Here is a 23795-nt window from a genome sequence, read left to right as displayed (position 1 = left end):
AGCTGTACGCTTAACAATGCCATAGGCTCATTGAGTGAAAGGAACCGTGTCCTCTGTTACTCTGAGTGCTTCTGGGGGATCTGGTTTGTGCTCTTTCAGCAAATGGCATCATTCAGCGAAGTAAATATTGATCAAACCTGTTGGCATCTCTGCTGCAGATAAGTAGATCTGTAACCACTTTGCATTCAAAACTCTGGGAAGAAACTTGTGTAATTCTTTGTGGTGAATACACAACAGAGCAGCTTGTGGCATGTAGAAGTTTTGGCACTCATAAGAAACCTCCCTTTTTGAAGGCTGATAGTAGCTGTTAGAGAAGCTATTGTTGATGCAAACTTTTTTCCATGTTTTGATGTGACTCCATGGTGCTGTGATACAGTATTTGTGGATTTTTTTTACCTGTAAATCTTCATATAAACACACCAATTGACATGTTTATAGACTCTGGTGGGTTAAATACTGCTTACTTAGTAATCTAACCTAACTGACTGACAGTTAACCCTGTCATCTTCTGCCTTAAATATCATCCAGAATCACTACTAACTTTTTATTTTAAAGAAATACAAACTAGATAGTTCTAAATGATTTATATTTTCGTATGTAACTTTGCACTGTATAGGCTTATCGAGTAAAGAATGCCAGTCTTTCATGACTGAAGACATTTTCTATGCTTATAAAAGTTTTGGTCTTATTTTGAGCACTGGGTTTGTATGAGGAATCACTTCTACAACTTGGATTTTTTTTTTTAAGTACTTTTGTTATTCAGGGTTGCTCTTTAGAGTGTAAGTAATATAAATTAGGTTTGATTGTTTTTAATTGTTTTTTCTGTTTTCATGCTTGTAATTTACGTTAAATCTAACAAGATTTCTTTTTTTTTTTTTTTTTTGATGTAGCTGGATGAGTCAGAACCGCAAAGACAATGGGAGAGGCAAGAGATGCTTGTGAAGAAGCTGCAAAATACATTCCCTGGATTGGATAAGGAGGTGAGCTCAATGTCTCCTGATGGCACATCAGGTTTTGACTTCTTAAGAATATTGCAGCTGTTCATAGTCCAAATGAAGCAGCAGTCTCGCAAAGAGCCCAGGCTAGGAAGGTCTCTGCTGTTGCTGCTTTTGCAATGTAACTTGCCCTGAATTGAGAGCACTTGGATGTGATCAGGACTATATGGAACTTCTCATCCTACTTTTTTTGGTCCTGTGACAAGCCTGGTGTAGTCAAATTTGATGACCTACTATAAAAATGCATAGGGAAATTATCCCTCCCTCTCTCTCACACTCTTCTGCACTGGATGACTAGATATACTGTGTGCTTTGTATTAGTTTAGTATCTGAAGATACTCAGCAACTGGGCAGGGCATTTTAATACCGTGCTTTAAATTGTTGGAAGCAAAGCTTGTTTGTGTGTGTTATTACCCTTTTGAAAAGTGGAGTGCAGTTCTGCCTAAACTGAGCATACAAGGGTAAACTGAAGGGTTTTTTCCTTTTGATTTCCTTTCTTTTGAATCATCTGATTTACAGGGGTTTTCTTTGCCTTGTTCAATTGAAATTAAGTGTTAGTGCCTTAATGTTATTATGTACAGAAATGTAGCTTTTGCTTATCTCACCACAATACCAAATTTCTTATAATTTACTAGGAACTGAGAGATGTTCTTCAGGAACATAACTGGGTGTTTCATGAAGCACTGGAGGCCCTGAGAGTATTTGCAGAAGACGATGAGGGTAAAGACAGATTTATAATCGATTTTATCCCAAGATAAAACAAATAGACTTGCGATATAACTCTTTTTTTAAGGTCCAGCAGTGACAGTCCTGACAGCACTATGTCTAGAAACTTGCATTGATACTTGAAATTAGTATTAAGGGGTGTGTAAAAGAAGGAACCTCAATTTTTCTGTATTTTTAAGTGTCATGATTATTTCATCTTTTGCTCTGTAAGCCGAGAAAAATATATTTGTACAGTTTTGCAGAAGAAATTGTAATTACCTATGGGTATATCATAAAATATACTTTGAAGTGTGTCGAAGCTGACATCTGCTCAGCTCCTGCTTATTTAAAAATAAGTTTGGTTGTGTTTTTTTTTTTTAATTGGAGTGATTTGTACATCAGTAATTGCAGATAACTCTGTAGGTAACAAGTGACATACGCTGTTTTATCCCTTTTAAAATACATTCTAGGAATAGAAAAATACTAGAAATGGGCTGTAAATTATGCAGCCAATTTATAAATAACAGTGCATTAAGTGTTGTAGGAAGCAAGAACCGTGATTCCAGGTAAATCTGCAAGTTATAACTTAAATACTATTTAATGAGTTAATTACTTTTCAGAATGTTACGCAGCTGTCAGATATGTATATATTTTGCTGTATCAGCTATTTTAAGTATTCTTGGGATACGATAGTGTTCATAATTGGATTCCTCTCAAGTGGAGAGAGCTATCAGTATGCACAAGGTTGGGTCCTTACTGCTGGTGCTTCTGAGAAGGTAGACCTTGGGTTTGGAGTCAAACAGCAGCAAGCTGGGATTGGGCAGAAAAGAAAGCATTGCAAGTGCTTTCTTCCAAAAAGAAGATTCTGAAAATGACTTGCTCACATTTTGTTAAATAACATCTATCTTACTTTAAGGCAATAGGGTTATTTTGGTTGGAAACACCTCGTTCTTCCAGTTTCTTTAGCAGGTGTGTGTTTTTGTTCTCCCACCTCTAGCGCTGTACTGAGATGCATTAAAATGGAAAAAATACATAATTTTCCTGGTGCAAGTAGGCTTTTTTCTGAAATCAACAGAATTAATATCTCTGCAGTTGGGCAGAGTGGGGCTGGTATCTCATCCCTGCGATACATCAGAGTTCTTAAACAATCTGATCTTACCTCAGAGTTTCTGCAGCCCACACATGCTACATAGAATTGATCATCTGTATTTTGAGATAGCTGCATAAAACCTGCCGCTGTTTGAGCAGTATACAATTTAGCATTGCTCATCTTATACTCACATAAGTATGTAAGTAAATAATAATTATCTTATACTCACATAAGTATAACATGTAAATAGTTGGTACTATTTACAAGTTGTAAACAGGCTTGCATTGTATTTGCTCCTTTTTTCTCTTAGTAACACGTGCTGTTGAGTTGTGTATTAAATACTAGAGTTCTGTTTTAAATCTGTATAGGTTTTATTTTTGGAAGAACTGTGGGTTTTAATTTGCCCTTAACCAGTATGTGTTGACTTGTTGCCTTCTATATTGCATGCACAGGCATGGAGTTTCCTCCCAAAAGTGAAGCTTCCGACTGGACCGAAGCCTCCGCCAACAGCAGAAGTGACGAGAGTAAAGAGAAGCCGAAGCAGAAATCTTCTGGGAAAGAGCAGAACGGCTTTCGGAAAAAGGACAAAGGCAAAAAGAGTATTTGGAGTACTAAAAGAGAAACAGAAGACTCGGAGGATGAGTCAGCTTCAGAAGACGGTGGTAGCTCCCTTGATGAGGACTACAGCAGCAGCGACGAGGTGATGGAGGATGGCTACAAAGCGAAAATCCTCAGCTTCCTCCAGGATGCTTCCCCGAGTGAACTGACTTTGATTCCCCAGTGTTCACAGAAAAAGGCTCAGAAGATAATAGCGCTCCGGCCCTTTAACAGCTGGGAGGCTCTGGTAGGTCTGCATTCTTCTTTTCCTATCCCCAGCCTGCCTAGAGTCAAGGTGGCTTCAGCCTAGGGAGGCTTAGATGGGTGGCCTTATCCTGATTAGACTAAAATGCTATGTTCCTCCTAAGCCAATAGCGTTTCAAATAGTGTCATATGACCTGATTTTGAATGAACTAAGGGGTGATTTTCCTGGAAAACTCAAGCTGATTGGCTGACATTACTGTCACTCACTCTGTAACGTAGAAAGTTGGTTGATTTCACTGCAGAAGAAGAAATTAGAGCTTTCACTTGGGAAGGAGGTGTTTGCTAGCCTGTTCTCAGCTCTTGTAGCTGAAAACCCATGCAGGAGGCAAGAACGTGGCAGGACCTTTACTTCAGACACTTGAATAGCAGCAGCTTCCAGAGTAGCTCCATGATTGAAGGTGCCAGCATGGATATTTTCAGATTCATACAAGAAACAGTTGTTGTCTTTTTTTTTTTTTTGGTCTTTTTTCTTTAATCTACTGCAGCTTAGTCTCTAGCATGGTTTTGCTAGCTAAGCAATGCAGCCATTTTTTAGTGAAGCAAACTGCTGGTTTTTTATTAATAAAAGGTAAAGCATCAGAAGGTTAAAGCACAATCCACAACAGAAGGGAAAACGGTATCTCTTGGTAAGTAGATTATCTACTGTCACTGGGATGTTACTTTCAAATGTTTCCCATGGTTGGTTTGTTTGCCTTCACATTTCATGCAGTTTCAGTTAACTGCAAGACATCAGACCTGATAAGAATAATGTCCTGGTAAGAAATTTGAAGTGCTTTACAGCAGATTTTCTTGGTTTAATTTATTAGTGCTTTGGATTTTAAAGCAGTAACTGTGCATAGGCCCGCTTACGGAGTAACTGGTATGTTTTTTCATCAGTATGTGTTCTGAAACCTCCCCCACTGATGTATGCGAGATCTGCTTGTATTTTTTCAGAGCAGAATAGAACTTCTGCAATATGTGTAAAACAATAACATTTATTATTTGATGTGTGAAATGTTTTACCACAAAACAGTAAGAGATACTAAACAGATTTTTAAGGAAAACAAAATGATCTTTGTATGTTGTGTTGCAAGCGGGGGAGACAAGAGGAGGATACTTGGGAAAAAAATGACAAGGTGCAGGTATGCTGCAAAAGAAATACGTTTTGCCCCAAGCCTTTGGCTTCTCACAGAACATCTGTCATACAGCTATTCCTTTCTAAACCTGTTGGATTTTGCCTGAGCTTAATTCTTTGCAGAAATATTTGCTACAGGGCTGTTCTCCTTTTCTCTGTGTAAAATATTTAATAGAAAAAAAGCTGTATGGGCCTGTTTGCATTCAAAATTTGTCTTTCATAAAGATTACTGCTGTCAGCAACCACATGTTTATGTAGTATTGTGAATACTTGCCTAGAGTAGTAGTTTGCAGCAGATTTTAGCAGATGTTTTGTATCAGTGTGGATTTAATTGTTTATAAAGATCCAGTAGCTCAGTGACCCAATGTTTTTCCTACTAATTAATAAGAGTGGTAGAATAATGGAGAGAGATGATTCAGTTTCAGCATTAAAGAAATTGGCTTAGTTTTCAGGTCTCTTTTTACTGTAATGGTATCTTTTGTAACACAATGTAAAGCAGTAGAAGTTGTTACCACTTGTTCATTATTAGAATTGAGGGAGATCTTAAAGGCTCTCCACCTGAGATTAGGACTAAAGCCTACTCATTTGGAAATTGAACATCCTATTCCAGGAAAATGTAAATTAAAATGGCTTTTTTTATTCTAGACAAGCTTTTTAAGTTTGACTAAGATTATTTTTTTTTCCAGGTTGGTTTAAACGAATTTCAAGCTTGTGAAGGTACTAAGAATGCTTGAAAATACATATTTTTTGGAGCAGATATTTAAGACAGGTGTTTAACTTGATCTGGTAACACTTAAAGTACACAAAAAAATATGTAATAAACATGATTCTCAAAAAATAAATGGAGAGAGCTGAATGAATATTATAATTATAATATTATAATTGCTCACAAGGATTAATTCCTTTGGCAATTTAGAAATGCCCATACAGTAGCTCAACTAGATTTTCCAGGAGGGTAGTTTTTTATCCAGTCTTCAGTGCTGGAGATGACTAGCTGGGAGTGCCTCCTCTCAAACACTAACTTGCATAAAGAGTGATCAGATATGTCCTTGAGGCTTTAGGTGTCTGTCTCCTCATTTGGAGAAGTCATGCTTCTCTGTGTGAGGACTTGGTGGCCTCTCTCCAGAATACATTTTGCGTGTAGGGAGAGTATACTAAGAAAATAGATTGGAATGTGTGCTCTGAGAGCGTGCCTTTCTGAGTGCTCCTCACAACTTAAAATTGCACATTGCTTTCGAAGGGCAGAAGGTTTGGGAGGGTGGTCCCAGGTGCCTGTGCTGTAGAAGCAAGCCCAAGCGTGGAGCTGAGACAGAAGAGGAGGTGTGATGCCCAAGTGGGAGATGCTGGAGCAGAAGTTCATGAGGAGCAGCTCCTCCCTGCTGGGGATTGAGGATTATAACACAAGGGGAGCAAATGGGGATGCAGGGGTAGGCAAACTAAAGGCTGGCCAGCAGAAAGTGGGGCTGTGAGGGCCGGGAGGAGAGGGAGGGAGGAGCACCGAGAACACGACTCGCTGTGGAGGGCAAGGCAAAGAAGAGTTCTGAGCAGACTGCAGGACAGGATGAAGAGGAAAGTTCAGCCTTGCTGGGTCTTGGTCTGGTGTCGTGTTTTAGGTAGCTTTTGTGCAAGGGGCCAATGTTCAGTGACATCTTCTGCTTATGGTGCAGGCCTGCTCTGTAACCAGCTTCATGCTCTACACCTCATCAGGATAGACATGCGTTAGTAAACAGACAGCTGTTAGAGATACCTACCCCTGGAAGGGCTTCCCACCTTCCTCTCCTCTTTTATTTGGAGCCCTGGTGACACCCCACTGGCACACATCATGGGACAGCAGACAGCATGATTTCTTTCCTTGGTGGAAGCACTTCTGGGCACCCATTGCCCTTCCTCCTCACCCTCACTCCTCTAAAAAAGCTTATTGACACTTAATTATATTTTAAGAGTGCTCTCTTTTCCCGACTGTTGGAATTGGCCAGTGTTGGAAACGGCAGCTCTCGGCGCTGTTTCATCAGCAGACAGGCTGTAAACATGGTCACGTAACGGCAATACCTGCCTGTGTTCAGTGTGTACCAAGAAACAAGGGCAGAGCCAAAACTGGCTCCAGAAGGAGCCCAGCTGAGCTTTTGGGGCCCAGGGAGGTGTTCTGTGCCTTAGTCTGTTGTGTGTGCCCAATACAATTTTGTGCTGCCTCTGGTAAATGCAGGGGTACAAACTGGAGGGAGATTAATGCTATTTAGTTTCTTATTTTTAAGGTTTATAATCGTTAACTGCTTGAATTTCCTTTTAGCATAGAAACATATATCTGTACAAGATTTGCTGTATCCTCTCATTTCTCTCATTTGTGGCGTTATTCTGTCACAAAATAAGCCATCTATTCTAGCATATAAAGACTTTATGTGAATTAAACAATGTATTGTTTTTAAAAATTGCAAATTCTTAAGGAGCACATGGACGTTAAACTCACGCAAAATATTACATAGAAATTCTGACATAGCATATATTTAGCTTATCACTTTTAGGGGAATGGGAGAACTGACCAGTCAAAGATGGACTTACTTGTCCATTATATTCTGTATACTGCAACAGTATACGAGCCAAGAGATATAAACTCAAGGGAGGGTAGCTTCAGCTTTTTTATCATCTCTCATTTTGTTTGACTGCACATGCACAACTGCTACAAAACCCAAACTTGCAGAAATCCAGTAGCACCTTGCACCAAAGCAAACTGAAGGGAAGCAGCAAATGCATCAGGTTAGAAATAGGAGCTGCTTAAAGTGGAACTGGGATTTGTTGGTCGAGGTTGAGGCTAACTTTCACCTGTAAGCAGTAAAGTGAAATCCTAAATCCCCTTCAAGTGGTGTAAAGTAAGCCCGAGCAGAGCGTGCCGGCGTGGTGTTTATGCTCCGTGGGGCACTGCTGCAGCCTGAGACCCCAGTGGACCCTTCTTCAAAGCGTGCTGTGGAAGCTCATGCGCGTTCAGTTGTCCGTGATGATCTCCCATATTTGTACCTCATTTGAAAAAAATGAACCTGGGAGGGTGTCAGAACCTCTAGTAAACCAAAGGCCACCCGAGGATCTGCTTCGTCTTCTGCACGACATGGTAACATCTTGTGTTTCACATGTAAACCAGTGGCTAAAGTTTTTCTTGTTGTAACTTGGAGATAAATGTTAATGTGCTGACATGAAACAATACAATTTCTGTTAATAACAGATGGCTTCATTCTCCACGCCCTTATTTATAGATTACAGGTTTTATATTCATGCCAACTGAAGCTTTAAGCATCAAAACAAATGTTGAAATTTTTTAATTGCCTATTAAAAATCACGTTCTTTTATGTCTCTGTTTCTAGAGGTGTCTATTTAGAAAACTTTTTCGCAAGTGTTGACGTGTGTGCCTTAGCCTGGTTTAACCTATGAGTGTTGGTCAATTTTCTGTTTTTTTTTTTTTTTTTTTTTTAAATGGAATAAAACCACAAACAAACCAAAAACCCCCAAAACTGTAACGGCAGGCTGTCAGTACAGGGTATCACTCGTTTTATTTCTTTTTTTTTGAGGCAAAGCATAGCCTGCTTGTGCAGTTCATCTTAACAAAGCTTGCTTTTAATCTGCATTGTGGCAATATTGATCAGTTATTTAACACGTAATAACTGGATCATATGACCCCTTATTTTTTTTGGAAGGAATTCCAGGAGGATATATGCCTGTGAAGTCTTGTGCTAAATTTTAACAGATCCCTGATTTTAAAATGCAGAAAAGTCTGTGTGGAAATTACTTTCATTTTAACGAAAGAATGGTAATTCCAAAAGATCTTGTATTCTTCAATTCTTTGAATCTATTAATAAAAAAGGAAGATGTCTGTCTTATGCATAAAGTTATTTCACTGTAAAAATATGTATGAAAATAGTATAATTACAAATGTGACCTCAGTTACCATAGAAATAAATTTATTAGAAGCTTTTGCACTTTCTGCAGACAGCCCTGCATGGAATCCAGGAGAAGCTGATGGGCCTGAAAGGTGTGTTTTGACACAGCTTCAGGCTTCTTGTCTCTAAACCCGAGAATATCGGTATTGTAGTGAAGATACAAAGTTTAGCGGAAGGAGATATAAAGTAACTAGTGTGGGCTTGAGGAAGAAAGCGATGGGGGTAAGGCTTCTGTGTCAAAATTAATAATGTTTTATAGTTTAAAGGGGGGGGGAATAAAAATTTGAGTTTTCATTAAAGACATGGTGTCACATGGTAGGTCTGTGGCTGGCACAAGGTTGTGAGAATGGGACTTGTAGGTAGCAACCCTCACAACAACTAAGAGACCAAGACTTCATGGAGAAAGCATGAGTTCATGATTGAAGTAGGAAGTATTGTGACATGGACCCATTATTTAAAAAATAAAAATTGGTGTTAGATTAGATGTATCTTCTGGCAAGCATGAGTGAAGCAACCTTTGCTTTTAGTAGTAGACTCAAACTACAAAGCAGCAGAGAAATTAGCCTTGGTCAAGGTGGGAACACATTTGTTTTGAGAAGACGAGGACGTGGTGGCAGAGCAGTTAGAGAACTTAAAGATATCTTCTCGGCCAAGACAAGAGGTAATACAGGCTAAACCAGGCGCACTCAGGAGCGGTGGACAGCCTTGTGTTAGTCTGCATTTACACTGAGATTCTGGTATCTTGAGTTGTCCTCTGCCAGCTTGTTTGCTATGACATTTAGAAAATGTATTTGTGTGTTTTATCTTGTTTGTCCCTCTGTAAAATGAGGATAATACTGACTTGAAGCACACATGTGCAAAAAACCGGAGAAACTGAACGGTGCTAAAACATCGTCAGGATGACGGTGCTGCCAGTGGAAAATATATTGGCAAGGGCTAATGACCTGGCAGGTTTGTGTAAGTTTGTGTTTCATAGATTTCACAGGAGGTCAGGTTCATTGCAAGAAAAAAAGAGTATAGGTGAGTCTTGGCTTGGTGAAGAAATTCTCCAACACTGAAACTTGAAGAACTGAAAAGAATGAACTGATTCTTGCCCATCTTTTGGTCTTGTCAGTACCTGGTGACCACAAAAAGCCGACATAGTTTTTGGAAACTTCTTATCTGCCCTGCCCCCGCCTGCATAAGTCCAGGTTGAACGTGCTGTTTGTGGTACAGTTAGAACTGGGACCAAGTAATACTAAGCTCTGGACAGATTAATAAAAAAATTTAATAGCCTTCTTCATAGGTTGGTTTGCCTTGGTGCCTACATTATGCTTACATCTTGTATCTTCAATAACTAATAGGGATTGCTTAAAAGGACATCTGATGATAATCAGTACATTTTTTTTTTTTTTTCCTTTTGTGGTTTTGTTCTCTTAGAGGGCCTGGCCTTCAAAGCTTGCTTTGCACTGTGTGTTGCTGCCCCTTGACAATTTTAGGAGTTTAAAGCTCCTATATTTTATGCTAGAAACTCCTTGGAGAAATTTTCTCTTTTATTGTAAGATATGTTTTACAGGGCGAGGAACTGTAATGATGACCTTTTTGCAGTGGGCCAAGTGTGTAAGGACTATTGGAAGTTTTGAGAGGAGACTGGGATGCTGTGCTGTCTGCTACTTGAATTACTTGCTGCCTGCAATAGTTGTGGATTTTCATCATGGCACCTTTGCTGCTATTGCCAGTGCTCATAGTATTTTTTTTTTTTATTATTTTGCAGTTTACAAAAATGACTAAGACTACTGGCTTGTCAGAAGACATAGTGTGGAATTGCAAAATACTGCTGAAGGAGAGGGACGTGGTTCTAAAGCTCATGAATAAATGTGAAGACATTTCAAATAAACTGACAAAACAAGTAACCAGGATTACTGAAGACGGAGGGTGCGGATGGAACATAGAGCAACCCTCCATTCTGAATCAGAGGTATCTTTCCCTTTTTTATACTTTACAAGGGTGTTGGATAATAAGGAGTACTTGAAGACTGAGATTTTCAAAACTGCAGTCTCTGAAAGTAGAGTTGCAAATGTTTAACACTTAGCAGCTCTCAGTGAACTAGGTAGTGATGTGCAACACCTGAGGGAATCCAGGAAATGTTTTTAGTGTATAAGGAAAGCTGGTAAGGAGGATAAGAACATAAACCCAAAAAGATGCAACAGTGCTCAATACCTTGTTTTACTTGCTGCAATTTTTGATGAACGTAGAAGCCAACTATCAGTGATGGGATTATGAGTTAGCGATTTATTTCAAACAAAACTGCTTCTGCAATGGGAGACCTTATATTTCAAAGACGCCAAATTGCAATGAATCTGAGAAAACTTTTAAAGTTTATCAGCTGGTCTGAAGACCTCAGTCAGGAAGTTCAGATGTACAAAAGGATCTGGAACTCTGTATCCAGTGGGAGAGGCACCGGGGATGTGTCGGGGGGAAGAATTTAGTTTGGAGAGGTAGATTCGTAAGGATCTCCAAAAGGATATTGGGAATAAAGAAAGATCTTAAAAGGAATGAAAATGGATATAGTGGGGGCATTATCCTAAGGGTTAAAAAGCATAGGGGTGAAATGGCAATGGCTGTAGTAGCAACCTGGATTAGACTTGGAGACTTATTAGTGGTAAATAGCAAAAGGATTATCAGCTGTGTCAAAATAAAACCTGAGAGGATGAGCAAACTGCTTGGAGGGAGCTTATCAGTGATGTTTCTTCTTTGGCAAAAATTGCTGAAGTAGGTGACTTGCTATTGGGTGTGTTTTGTGGGCTGTGTATGTTTGATTTTTTGTTTGGTGCAGACACCACCAGTAACTGTATAACAGAACAAACATAGTGATGCAGCTACTAAATGCCACTTAATTTTTTGTGTATTTTAAAAATTACCAGTTGTGTAACTGCTTTTAACTGGTTGTGGATCGCTGATTTTAGAAGAAAAGTATTTACTGTAATGTTCATTTTGCTCATTTAAGATGTATGAAAATTTAGATAAACTACTTAGAAAGTTCAGAGGTGAGGTGCTCTTTTTTGTATTTGGGTAACCCATTAAATAAAGTTGGATTTGTTTTTCACTACACCAGGAGATCTGGAGTACATTAAAATACAGGCAATGTTAAACTTACATTCTGTGATTAGCATATTTCATGGAGAAAAAATTAAAAGATGGTAACACATTAAACTTGATTTCTTAACAGTTTGGAACTGAAGCCATACCAGAAGATTGGTTTGAACTGGTTAGCACTGCTGCATAAACATGGATTGAATGGCATACTGGCTGATGAAATGGTAAGTGTGACACTGGTTATTTAAGAATTGTTACAAGTTTTGCGAAAATGACTTTGTTAAATTCTCTCATTTCCTAGAAACATCAAGCAAATTATAAGTAATTTGTTTTAGCTAATATAACTTGAATTCCAAACACTTCCTCCAAATGTTTAGAAGCTTCTGAGCTCTCACTTTGAATTTGAAATTCAAAAGTAGCCTAAGATTCATGGACACTGATAATTACATGTCACACGGTGTCTTCTGATGCAATGGAAGCAGTTTCTACCACAACAGATTATCTTCAAACCATTCATGTTAATAGCTCCTTGCCCATAAATAGAACTCATTTTGCTTGTCCAGCATTTATTCGTAGTGAGCCCCTGTCTTCTATGTTTCTGTTAGTTTCAACAGTTAAACAGAACAATTTTTCTATGCAGATTTGTAATCTTTAGTTAACATTGACTACAGTGTAATTGTCTTACGAGTACAAAACGCTATTCTGTTCTACAGATTGTAAATTTTCTTTAAATGGATTTGTTTTCTCTTAGGGCTTAGGAAAAACAATTCAAGCTATTGCATTTCTAGCTTATCTCTACCAAGAGGGCAATAGGGGTCCCCATTTGATAGTTGTGCCAGCTTCAACGTTGGGTAAGTTCCAAGCTTCAAAATTATTTGTTTGTTAAAAAAAAAAATTAAAAAAAAAGGATAGACTGTGAAACAAAGATAATTGTGTGAAAGAAAACTTAATTTTCTTATGGCGATATTCAGCTCCTCGGGTAATTTGAATTGGAATGCAAACCATACTGAAGGCATCCTTGTTCTGAATTAATTAGACCTAACATGGGATTATTTTTTTTAATAGGCTCTGTATGCTTCTCAAAAAATAAAGCTGCTCGTTACAATTTGAACTTGTTTAGCAAAATAGTCTTTTTACTGAATATTGGCCGAAATTCCTGGTCTTTGGGCTGTGTTTAGGATTAGGTTTCATTGCACTTGAGACATTTAGTGTCTTTTTTCCTCTTTGCTATATAGCATCTGTCAAAGCAGATCAAAATCCGAAAGTGATAAGGCTGGCTGTCTTTTAGTTGTGTGTTTTGATTGTTTTATGACCTCAGTCCAAAGCGGGAATGATATGGTAGAATAAAGTAGGTCCGTGAAGCTGATGAGTTTGAGCAGAAACTAGTTTGCTGTGGAGTTAAATTGGGCTTTGTTGAATTATTCTAGAAAGGAGAAAGTATCAGGTTTAATTTAGAAAGAAAATGCTGCTTTTAATATAAAATACTTAGTTGGGCTTCAAAATTTCTCTTAACACAGCAGAAAAGCTTCCAGTTGTTCAACATCAATTTGAAATTGCCATTTTCAGTGTGCTTTTAAAATCCACTGGAATGCATTTTTTTGAAGAACTCTTAAAAATGCATGTCACTTTACACCTTTATGTACACCTCGGGTTTTAACAAAAGTACTTTTGTGATGTGAATCATAGAGGTTCGTGAATTGTAGTGGCAGGTTGGTCCAAGCCCACCAGCATGGGGATGCCTGGGAAGTACGGTCTACCTGCATCCTTGCTGACAATTTTCCGAAGGGGTTTCCTCAGCCCTGATCTGGGTCCAGCCTGGGTCAAGCAGCCTTCACCAGAGACCCCCTTCCGCTGTGGTTTGGGGTCAGCATTTGTGTTGGCTGTCAAGCAGGTTCCCCTTGGGCATGGTAACGTCGCTGGCGGCTGCTCTGCTGGCTGCACACCTGGAGCCGGGTCGAGTTGTCAGGCTTCCTTGCCAAATCCCAGAGGCACTGTCTCTCCTGATGAATTACTTCTGGATGCAAGTACCGACAAATGAAGTGATTTGCTTTCTGAGGAATTAACTGTCTAGGGAAGAAATCAGGCTGAGAAGTTACGCCTTGTATTATTTTACATGGTGGTTACCGTCTGTGCTGGCTCTGTTTCTGTAGGAGTTTAAAGTGTGAGCTGGTTAAGCAAGAGTTATTGTCGTGGTTTAGCCCCAGCCGGCAACTAAGCACCACGCAGCCGCTCTCTCACTCCCCCTCCCGCAGTGGGGCGGGGGAGAGAATCAGAAAAAAAACTCGTGGGTTGAGATAAGCACAGTTTAATAGGACAGAAAGAGAGAAGGAAACAACAATGATAATACCAACAAAGGAATGTACAAGAACAAGTGATGCCCAATACAGTGATTGCTCACCACCCGGCGATCGACAGCCCGTCCCCGAGCAGCCATTCCTGCCCCCCGGCCAACTCCAGTTTATGTACTGGGCATGACGTCGGATGGTAGGGAATATCTCTTTGGCCAGCCTGGGTCAGCTGTCCTGGCTGTGTCCCCTCCCAGCTCCCCGGGCACCCCCAGCCTCCTTGCTGGCAGCCCAGTCCTTGGCTGCTCAGCAACAACTCAAAACATCAGCACGTTATCAACAGTTTCTGATCCCAAATCCAAAACACAGTCTCACGCTAGCTTCTGTGAAGAAAACCAGCTCTATCCTGACTGAAACCAGACAGTTACTTAAAGCACCCTTGTGGGTTAATTTCTTTAAATATTATCAGTTTTCGAGTGTTTAGACAAAGTTTCTTAACCTTCAGGAGAATTTAAAGGGATTTGCTTGAATATCAGGTGTTTGGTTTAATGCTGAGGTATGTCTGAAGTTATGTAAGACATAGTAAGGTATAAATGACTTGGTTTTTATTTTAATGATATCTTACAGACAACTGGATAAGAGAAGTTCATCTGTGGTGTCCCGAACTGAACGTCCTTTTTTACTATGGTGAGGAATGTAATTTAGAAGTGAACCAGTAATACAGATGTTTGTATGGTCAGCCTAAAAAAACGTGAATTACTCATGGAAGCATTGTTTTAAGACAGTTGTTTAAAGACACATTTATTGCTGACTATTTCTGTGCGCTGTCTTAAAATTTATATACCTATAAAAATTATCTATAAGTAATTGTACTCATTGCATGCTTTGTACTTTCATAGGATCCCAAGAAGATCGGAAACATCTCAGGGTGGACATTAATAATAAAGTTGTCGATTTCAATGTGATTGTAACTACGTAAGTACAGTAATTAAATAACAAGTGAGATTCAGTTAGCTCCTACTGACCTCTAGTGGTACAACAAAGCAAAGTTTAGATTTTGGTGAGGTGGGAAGGAAACTTAATTTTGTTTTCAGGTAGTGGTTAACTATTAACGGATACTATGTTACAGATGCTTTAGGTAGTATTTATTTACCTTAGATAATAAATACTAATGGATACATATTACTTTGTAATAGATTTGCACAGTTTTTTGGAAAGAGCAAAGAGGTTGTGGCGAGCACTGGCTCTTCAAGTAAACTGTAATTATTTGCCAGGAGTAAACTGTGTTATGGTTGGTGGTTACTTCTAGGCAGTTTGACAGAGTGCCCCTCGTGTATTCTGTCCATAGCTCTTAACTATTTTAGGGAATTTAATATGACTGTGATAACAGTTTGTTCGTGTTAAATTTGCATTTAATGTATCTCTTATGATGCCTTTCTCTGACAGATACAACTGTGCAATTAGCAGCTCAGATGATAGAGGACTGTTTCGCCGGTTGAAGCTTAACTATGCAATTTTTGATGAAGGTCATATGCTCAAGAACATGAGCTCTGTACGCTACCAGCACCTTATGACAATTAATGTAAGAGGTTTAGTTATTGTTGGGTTGGGGAGGACAACTCCTGTTTTTTCCTGTTTTGTAGTTACAGGCTGAGGGAGAATGGAGTATTAACTGTAAAGTTCATAGACACATAATGTTCCAGAAACTACAGTATACAACTGGATATAAGTGTTGATGTGATCTTAGGAATGGATCCTGCTTTGTGAACTCTTTCAGGGAGACAAGCTCCCAAAGAAATGTAATAGGTTTCCTATAGCATCGTTGTAATGATGATAGTAGTACAGTTTCAGTATTAAGCAGTTTTCCAGTTGTACCCCACAGTAGTAAAGATTGCAAAAATGCAATTTGGATGACTTGTCCTGAAACACTGTAGTTTTTAAGGACCTACTCTGATAGGTCTGTGCAAGAAAAGCTAGCTTTAAAATAATTTTTTCTTGTAGCTTGTGGCCTGAGTCAGCAGCATTTTGAAAAAGGGAAAATTTGAGTACAACTTTCTCAAATAATTGTGATTTAGCACTGTAGTGTTGGTACAATAACAACGTACTTATGATCACTTATTACAACTTATTTTTCAAGATTGCATTTTCATCAAAAGCCTTTTTAAGAAGGTGATCTTTAAGCAATTAAACCATGTCTTGTACTTGCAATTCAAAAGTTGTACGTAAGTACTGTATGACTTTGGAAAACATATGATATGGGAGCAACAATTAGCACATTAATTAAAAAAAACAAAACAAAACCCCTCAACAAAACAAACAAGACAAACCCTGGTAGAGCCAGGAAGGCTTTTCTTACGTCTGGGTTAGGCTTCCTGAATAGTCTTAAATTGATACGTGCTCAGCTCCCCACAGATCTGTAAACCGTTTTGTTGATGTAACCAGGAAGTTATTCCACGAGATCTAAATATATATTAAGTTTAAATAGTTATGATTTAAACCAAGCTCATTGTCTCGGTTCTTCATAGCTGTGTTGTTTCTGCCAATATTAATTTTTTTAACCTTTTAGACTAATGTTTCTCACTGCTGTTTTCCACTTTGGACAAACAGGCAAAGAATCGCTTACTGCTGACGGGGACTCCAGTTCAAAATAATCTGTTGGAATTGATGTCCCTCTTGAATTTTGTCATGCCACACATGTTCAGCAGTAGCACAAGTGAAATCCGAAGGATGTTCTCTTCAAAAACAGTAAGCATTATATATTCTCTTCTTGAAAAGTAACTTTTTTTTGCTAGAACACTGCTGTTGCTACGGAACTTATTGGTATCTTATGGAAACAGGTAATGTGATTGTGAAAATTTAGAAAATGAAACAATGAAATAAACCATTTAAAGTAAGAATGTGTCATAACAGGATATCTCGGAATACTAACGGTCCTGTTAGATCTGGCTCGGTTTTTCATCAGGTTTGAATAGTTAAGGTATTGTTGTTGCTGCTGAAAACTTCACGCTGTAATTGAATTCTTGCAATATTTTCTTTAGAAGAGTGCTGAAGAACAAAGCATATATGAAAAGGAGAGGATTGCACATGCAAAGCAGATAATAAAGCCATTCATCTTGAGAAGAGTAAAGGATGAGGTAATATTTTATCTTTAAAGTAACAGTTTCATGATATCAAAAAGCCTGATAGTCTTTGATACTAACAGTAGAATTTAATGTCAAATTTTGTCAGTGCTAGGTTTACCTGTTTATCTAGGAAGAGCAAGAAACTTGAACTATCTTTCAGGAATTTGCAAGTAAAAATGGGACCTGCTGCAGCTTTGGGTTTTGATGCTCGTTGTTTGCTGATTACTTACAGTGGAGGATTCTAGTTAGGAAAGATCACCGAAAGATGATTCGGTGCACTGCTAAGCAATGAGAAGTCCTTCACGTTAACCACAAAAATACTTGTGACTTTATAGCAATGACATTTTATTTTAACTGAAAAGATTAAGGCAGTGAATATGCATGTACATATTTGTGCATATATATGACTAGAAGTGTGTGTTTTAAGTTATTTTGCTATTGTCAAAATGTTTCTTCATTCTAAAATCCAAAACAAATTGAAATTCTTCTATTTAGAATTGCATGTATAATAGAAAGGGAAAACTTAATAGTGATTGGGAAAATGGTTCTGTGCACTTGCATAGTTAGTAGTTGTTGTCTTGAAGGGTCTATCTCTGATTAGTGTGAGTGTAGGTTCCAGGTATCGCATGTATTATTATTTTGTGCACTTTTGGGGTGTGCAGACCGTGTTACTTGATGGGGGAGTGATGTATAATCCAAAACAAGTTCTGAATTTCTAAGTCGAACTGCCAACTCTGTGAAGTTGCAGCCAGTGAAAGGAGCTGGGATGGGGAGAATGAATAGAGCAGCTCAAAAGCAGGCTTGTAAGACAGTACGGAATTACTGACTGTTCACTGCAGTACAGTTTTTACCTGGTATGTTTTTATTTTGTCAGGTGCTTAAACAACTACCTCCCAAAAAAGACCTCATTGAATTATGTGCCATGTCTGAGAAACAGGAACAACTATACTGTGATCTCTTAAACAAGTTCAAGAAAACTATTAACAGTAATGGTATGTGAGGGTCTTGTTTCCTTTTGCTGGATTTCTTTTTTCCTGCCCAGACATATGTGAATGTGATTACAAAGCCATTGGTTTGTAGAAATGTCTAGCACTCATAAACTGATTATATCCCTTCTATTAATTTTTCCTTAGTTCAGGTGATGGGTGAAATGTCAGATTCAATCCTTATAAATAAAGTTCTCCTGAGAGATAAAGATGTGTCAGATAGGTATCTATGTACTACTTCTGAATACACCTTATTTCTTTGTTTACAGAGAAAAACTCTGATATGGGAAATGTAATGATGCAACTTAGAAAAATGGCTAATCACCCTCTCTTGCACCGTCAGTATTACACAACTGACAAGCTCAGGACAATGTCCATGCTTATGCTTAAGGTAAGGTGATGAGGTTCAGAAGGAATTCTTAATTTCTCAGAATATTTAATGCAATTTAAATAGATTTTTTTTTTTTAATTGTCAGTCCTCTGGTCAAGAGTGTGTCTTTGCAAAACTTAATTCATTGTTGCTGCTTTTTATTTCTCTGCATCTATTCAGTGCTCTAATCAATCTCTGTATGTGTTCAGCAGATTTTTTTGGTATCAGATATTAGAATGGAGAGAACTGTTGTTGGACTGCATCTCCTCTTCATTAGCTCCCCCTTAACACCTCTTCCCTCCACCCCAAAATTTAAAACCAAAGTACTTCTGAAAAAAATCTTGGGTGGGCACTTGAGTTTACTAGCATTTTCTGAGTAGCAAGAAATCTAGGCTGTAACAGAACTAAAATAGGGAAGGCATAAGTATTGAACTGTTGAGGACTCTTTTTTTTTTTTTTTTTTTTTTTTTTTTTTTTTTTGTGATTTGGTTGGGGTTAATGCCTGTGGAGTTTGGGGAAAACTGTTACTTCTTTCTAAAGTATTAAAAAAAATAAAAAAATCTGAATGACCAGCAGGTGCTCTAAGAAAGTTGCAGCTGGCTTTGAATATCTGCAGCTTTCTTTTAAAATAAAGCCAGTCAAGGTTGGGGGGAAGGGAAAAAGTCACCCATTGATTTATGAAGGATTTTTGTCCCTTTTTATTCCTACTCATACCATCGTACTCTCCAGATGTGGCTTTTCTTTTCCTCTTTCTTCCAGGCATGACATCCCTCTACCCACCCTACATCTTGGGCTGGGCTTCCCATGTCTTCTACCATCTATCCAAGGATTGGACCTCCCTTTTAGGGAATGTATCTTCAGGGGAAGAGGTCTGATACAGGGGTAAAAGGTCATAGGGCTTGATGGGAACTAGGTAATTGCTATGGAGGTTGAGCATATACTTCTTAGTTTTTGGTAGTACAAGTTCTTGTAAAAGCTAAATTGTGAAGTAATGATCCTCTACTATAAACCTGGGGTTGCAGAGTTCATCTTTTGTTGCTTGCATGAGCCACGCTCTGGCATTTGTCCATGTCTAGTTGTGCTACTTTGTTCTTTCGGAAATTTTGGATGTTATTGTGTGGTGTTTTTGTTTTTTCTTGTCTGTCTGGTGAGATTGTGTATTGCATTATTTCCCTTAATTTTTGCTAACAGGAACCCACACATTGTGATGCTAACCCTGACCTTATCTTTGAAGATATGACAGTAATGACAGATTTTGAGCTGCATTTGCTTTGTAAGCAATATTCTCACGTCGGTGACTTCAAGTTAGACATGGATCAGATTTTGGATTCTGGAAAGTTTAGAGCACTGGAACGCATTCTTTCCGACCTTAAAGAGAAGGTTGGTACTACGAATGGCTGAAACACCTTTTCCTGCCCATCTAAAGGGTGGCTCTAAGTAACTGGTTAAATTAACGTCTGCCAGTTGTATTTGCAGCCCAGTTGCTTTTCTGTGGAGTATTACAATGTGATTTAGTGCATGTGCAGTATTGTAAAGCAATACTTGCAGCTTTTAATGTGCAGTCCTGCCTATGCATGCACGTTGGAGACAACTGAAATAAGCTTTCCCTTTTTTCCAAGTTTCAGAATACTCATCTCAAGTTAACACTACCTTTTCAACGTAGGGAGGTCTAGCATCGTTTTCACAGCTCATGAACTTTGACCTTCTTTTGGCAATTGAATAACACTGTATTACATTAGAGTAATCATGTATGTGTTAAGCCAGTGTAAAGGTAAGCAGTCGTCACTGCTTTGAGTCATAGATTTAAACTGGCTTATTTTACAAATAAGCGTGTGCCATAATACTTCAGAGTATCCTGAATTTGCACAAGTGTGCGCTGTGCATCTGTTCGATTATTTCAGGCAGAAGAGTGCTACTGCTCTGTATTATATGGAATATAGCTAGAATTAAGTTTTTAATGAAAATATTTTGTTGATGTTTATAGATGGAGTAGATCTGTCATTTATGCATTTGACATGTGATTTCTAGGTTGCTTGCGTCACCTAAGTACAAAGTAACTAAAAAAGTCTTACACTGAAAAGGTGGGTTAATGCAGCAGAAATACTGGGTACAGTATCTTCTCGCTGCAAGTCAATCCCGAGTTGATGAATTTCTCAGCTTAGTCTTTTAGTGTGGAAAATAGGGATTCAGTCAAAGTAAAATCATGTATTTGCACCAACAAAGTTACTCATTATCTGTAATTGACATATTTTAAAACTTTTGTTTTGCTTTGTCATTTCCAGGGTGACAGAGTTGTATTGTTTAGCCAGTTTACTATGATGCTGGATATCTTGGAAGTTTTCCTAAAACACTGGCAACATAGATATATTAGGTTGGATGGAAAAACACAGATTTCTGATCGGTATGTGACTTTTTTGCTTAAGATGAGAGGAAAAAATGGATGTGTGCATGGAGGTGGGGTGGTGACTTAAAACTTTTACCTTTGTTTTCCGTTGTATAGAATTCTGTGGTCACTGGGCATTGACTATAGAAGGGGTTTAATGTTGCATTTCAGATTACCTTAGTAAGGATGAGGCTGAAAGGTGAGTTTTAGATGGTGGGGTTACAGTCTTAGCCATGAAAATGGAAAACTTGTATCTTCAGCAGTTCATAATGTGTTTGATTTGCTTGTGTGTCAGCGTGCCATAACAAAAGCTCACCTGTAGATATTCCTTAGAAGTATAGTATATCTCCGTTACAATAGGCAGATAAGCCCCTTTGTTTATCTAGGACAAAGCATTTACTCTGTCCTTTGCAGCTGAAAATGTTGCAATGCTTTTCTTGTATTTGAGCTGTGCTGGGTTTCTGCTGTTTCCTGTTTCATGATTTTTTTTTTAAACATTTTTTTTTAGATGCTCTTTCCTTCATTTCAAAAAACTGTCATTCTTGCTGTAGTATTGCTTCCTACTTATGGCTGAATTCTGTTACTTCCCTTGTATGTGCAGTTAGTACAGAAGACAGTCATGAAGCTAAATTCCTCCCCCCTCACTCCCCCATTTGTTTCATGTACTTGAGTCTTCCCTTGTCCTCTAGCTTGCTCTTTGTATTCTGTGATCATCCAAAATCTATTTCCAAGCCTCTTTTCATTCTTTGCTGTCTATCTGTCACTCTTGAGTATGTTTCTCTGGTCACTGCTGAGGACCGCTGGTACCCTTTTTCCTTCTGCATAATATCTTCTGCATAATGCCACTGTCCTCCCTTTCAAAAGATCATCGTCCCATCATCCTAACTTCTGTTTTCAACTCTGGAGCCAGTGTGGTGTTCTCTCCAAGGCATGTTTTCTTGTGTTCTGCAGGATACATCTAATAGATCAGTTCAATACAGATATGGGTATATTTGTATTCCTCCTGTCAACCAAAGCTGGTGGCTTGGGAATTAATCTGACCTCAGCAAATGTTGTAATTCTTCATGACATTGATTGCAACCCATACAATGATAAGCAAGCAGAAGACCGATGCCATAGAGTAGGTCAGACAAGGTAAGACTTTTTAATTATAATGCTTGGCTTTTCTTGGAGGCAAGCTCTCAAAGGAGACTCAAAGGACAATATTTTATGATTAAAAATTCCATTTTAAGCAGAGGCTTGCATAAACCAGGTCTGGGTTGTGTGGGAGCTAGGTAATTGTAACTGTCTTAGCACATGTTGCTGCCAGAACAAACCTCATTTACATTCTCCTCCTTTTTGCAGTTCTGTGTTACTCTCAAATTCTCTATAGTTCTCAAATTTGTGGTGCTAGAAACTATTTCAAGGCCGATCTGAATTCTTGGGGGCCTGTTTGGCAAAGCTGTTTGTTCTCTTCAGGAAACATCTAAGCTGTAAAGAGTGAAAACCATGGACTGTTTTAGAGTCCTCCATCAGAATAACCTAATGTGAGCAATACAGTACGTTTAATAACTGGTATTTCAACTGCAGTATGGGATGACAGGGAAGTGGAGTTGTTTCTATTAATGGAGATTTTTGTGACAGACTTTGTGGTGGCTGGGAGTGCAGGAGAAAACAAGTTTTCTGGCAGTACAGAGTGCAGTTGGTCCAGACAGAAAAACTAGAAGCTCTTGTGTTGCCCATTTGTTCATTTCCTCCTCATTGTTTTAAACCACTGCCAGCTGAGCAAAGGCATAGCACCCTTTCCTTTTACTCTAATCCAAAGAAATTATAAAAAATTATTTATCCTGTTTTGTGGTTTTCAGAGAAGTAAAAGTCATAAAGCTAATCAGTAAGGGGACTATTGAAGAATCCATGCTCAAAATCAGCCAGCAGAAATTGAAGTTAGAGCAAGATATGACTGCAGCAGATTCAGGTAAGTGCCTCACACATAGTGATGCCCACTGAAGTGAATTAAGATTGCTGCAATATATTATTCCGAAACAACAAGGTTCTTGATGCAGACAAGCCTTTGGGTTTTTTTCATGTTAAATAAACTACAAAGATGTATTTGTGCTGATTATTGTTTGGTTTGACAGGAAGTGCCCTCTGAATCTGACCCACAAATTAATGGCAGGCTCCTACAAGCAGAGGATTTTGTGCAGTTTTGGGGATCTAGACTTTTGTCTGTTTATGTGAAATATTTTGAGCTGTACTAATGCTTGTTTTTATTCCTCAGGAGAAGAAGGAACCATTCCAGCGGATATAGCTACACTATTAAAAGCTTCGTTAGGTCTCTAAAATGTAAATACGTTGTGGAATTCAAGGAAGAAAGGTGATGCTGTACCCTAAAGACTCTTACATTACTGATGACCATGAGTTTTATGAACATTTATAACTTTTTGTAGTTCCTTTGTTGTATTCCTCATGGTATTGAAAATTTTTAACACCAATAGCATTCTTTTGATGCTTAAAAACATAAATGGCCCAAATGTGCCAACACCAGATGCTGAAGAAACATTATTTTACAGATCACTTTTCAAAATGGGGACCTAAGTAGTAAATGTTTTAACAAATCTGCTACTGCTTAAGATTTGTCAGTATTTTTGTAATTATTTCTACCTCCAAATATATATATATAAACTGTCTGTTTCACTGGATTACACGTGTAGATTTTTTTATATGTGCCTTATTTGACAATGCTCGAGTCTGTTTCTGCTTGTTTTGGTTCATTGGATGTACTGTACTGGTTTTGTATCAACTTGTTCAAATAAAATTCCATGGATTAACAAAATGTTTTCATTCTGTCGTTATTTTGGGGCGGGTGGGGGTGGTGATGACTTGTGTGTTATAAATCAAATAGGCACC

At 38.4% G+C, this 23795-nt stretch overlaps 1 protein-coding gene across 1 annotated transcript in view; it reads left to right on the top strand.

Annotated features, from left to right (window-relative positions):
- The window catches only part of SMARCAD1 (SNF2 related chromatin remodeling ATPase with DExD box 1), a gene marked incomplete at both ends in the record, with an annotated part of 44248 nt that extends 21020 nt beyond the window's left edge, over nt 1-23228 (top strand). Inside the window, 18 exons of the mRNA XM_081999757.1 lie at nt 891-980; nt 1631-1715; nt 3243-3634; nt 10442-10644; nt 11897-11987; nt 12515-12614; nt 14676-14735; nt 14948-15023; nt 15495-15630; nt 16656-16793; nt 17087-17182; nt 18045-18162; nt 18426-18547; nt 19718-19906; nt 20809-20927; nt 21861-22043; nt 22754-22863; nt 23167-23228. Coding sequence (XP_081855883.1) covers nt 891-980; nt 1631-1715; nt 3243-3634; nt 10442-10644; nt 11897-11987; nt 12515-12614; nt 14676-14735; nt 14948-15023; nt 15495-15630; nt 16656-16793; nt 17087-17182; nt 18045-18162; nt 18426-18547; nt 19718-19906; nt 20809-20927; nt 21861-22043; nt 22754-22863; nt 23167-23228 — 2370 coding nt within the window. The remainder of the gene's footprint in view (nt 1-890; nt 981-1630; nt 1716-3242; nt 3635-10441; nt 10645-11896; nt 11988-12514; nt 12615-14675; nt 14736-14947; nt 15024-15494; nt 15631-16655; nt 16794-17086; nt 17183-18044; nt 18163-18425; nt 18548-19717; nt 19907-20808; nt 20928-21860; nt 22044-22753; nt 22864-23166) is intronic.
- Nucleotides 23229-23795: the final 567 nt, after the last annotated feature.

The sequence above is a fragment of the Phaethon aethereus genome, assembly GCF_964289735.1.
Source record: "Phaethon aethereus genome assembly, chromosome: 4".
Taxonomy (NCBI): Eukaryota; Metazoa; Chordata; class Aves; order Phaethontiformes; family Phaethontidae; genus Phaethon; species Phaethon aethereus.
Note: the sequence above shows the minus strand (reverse complement) of the source record. Positions and strands in the feature narration are given on the sequence as shown.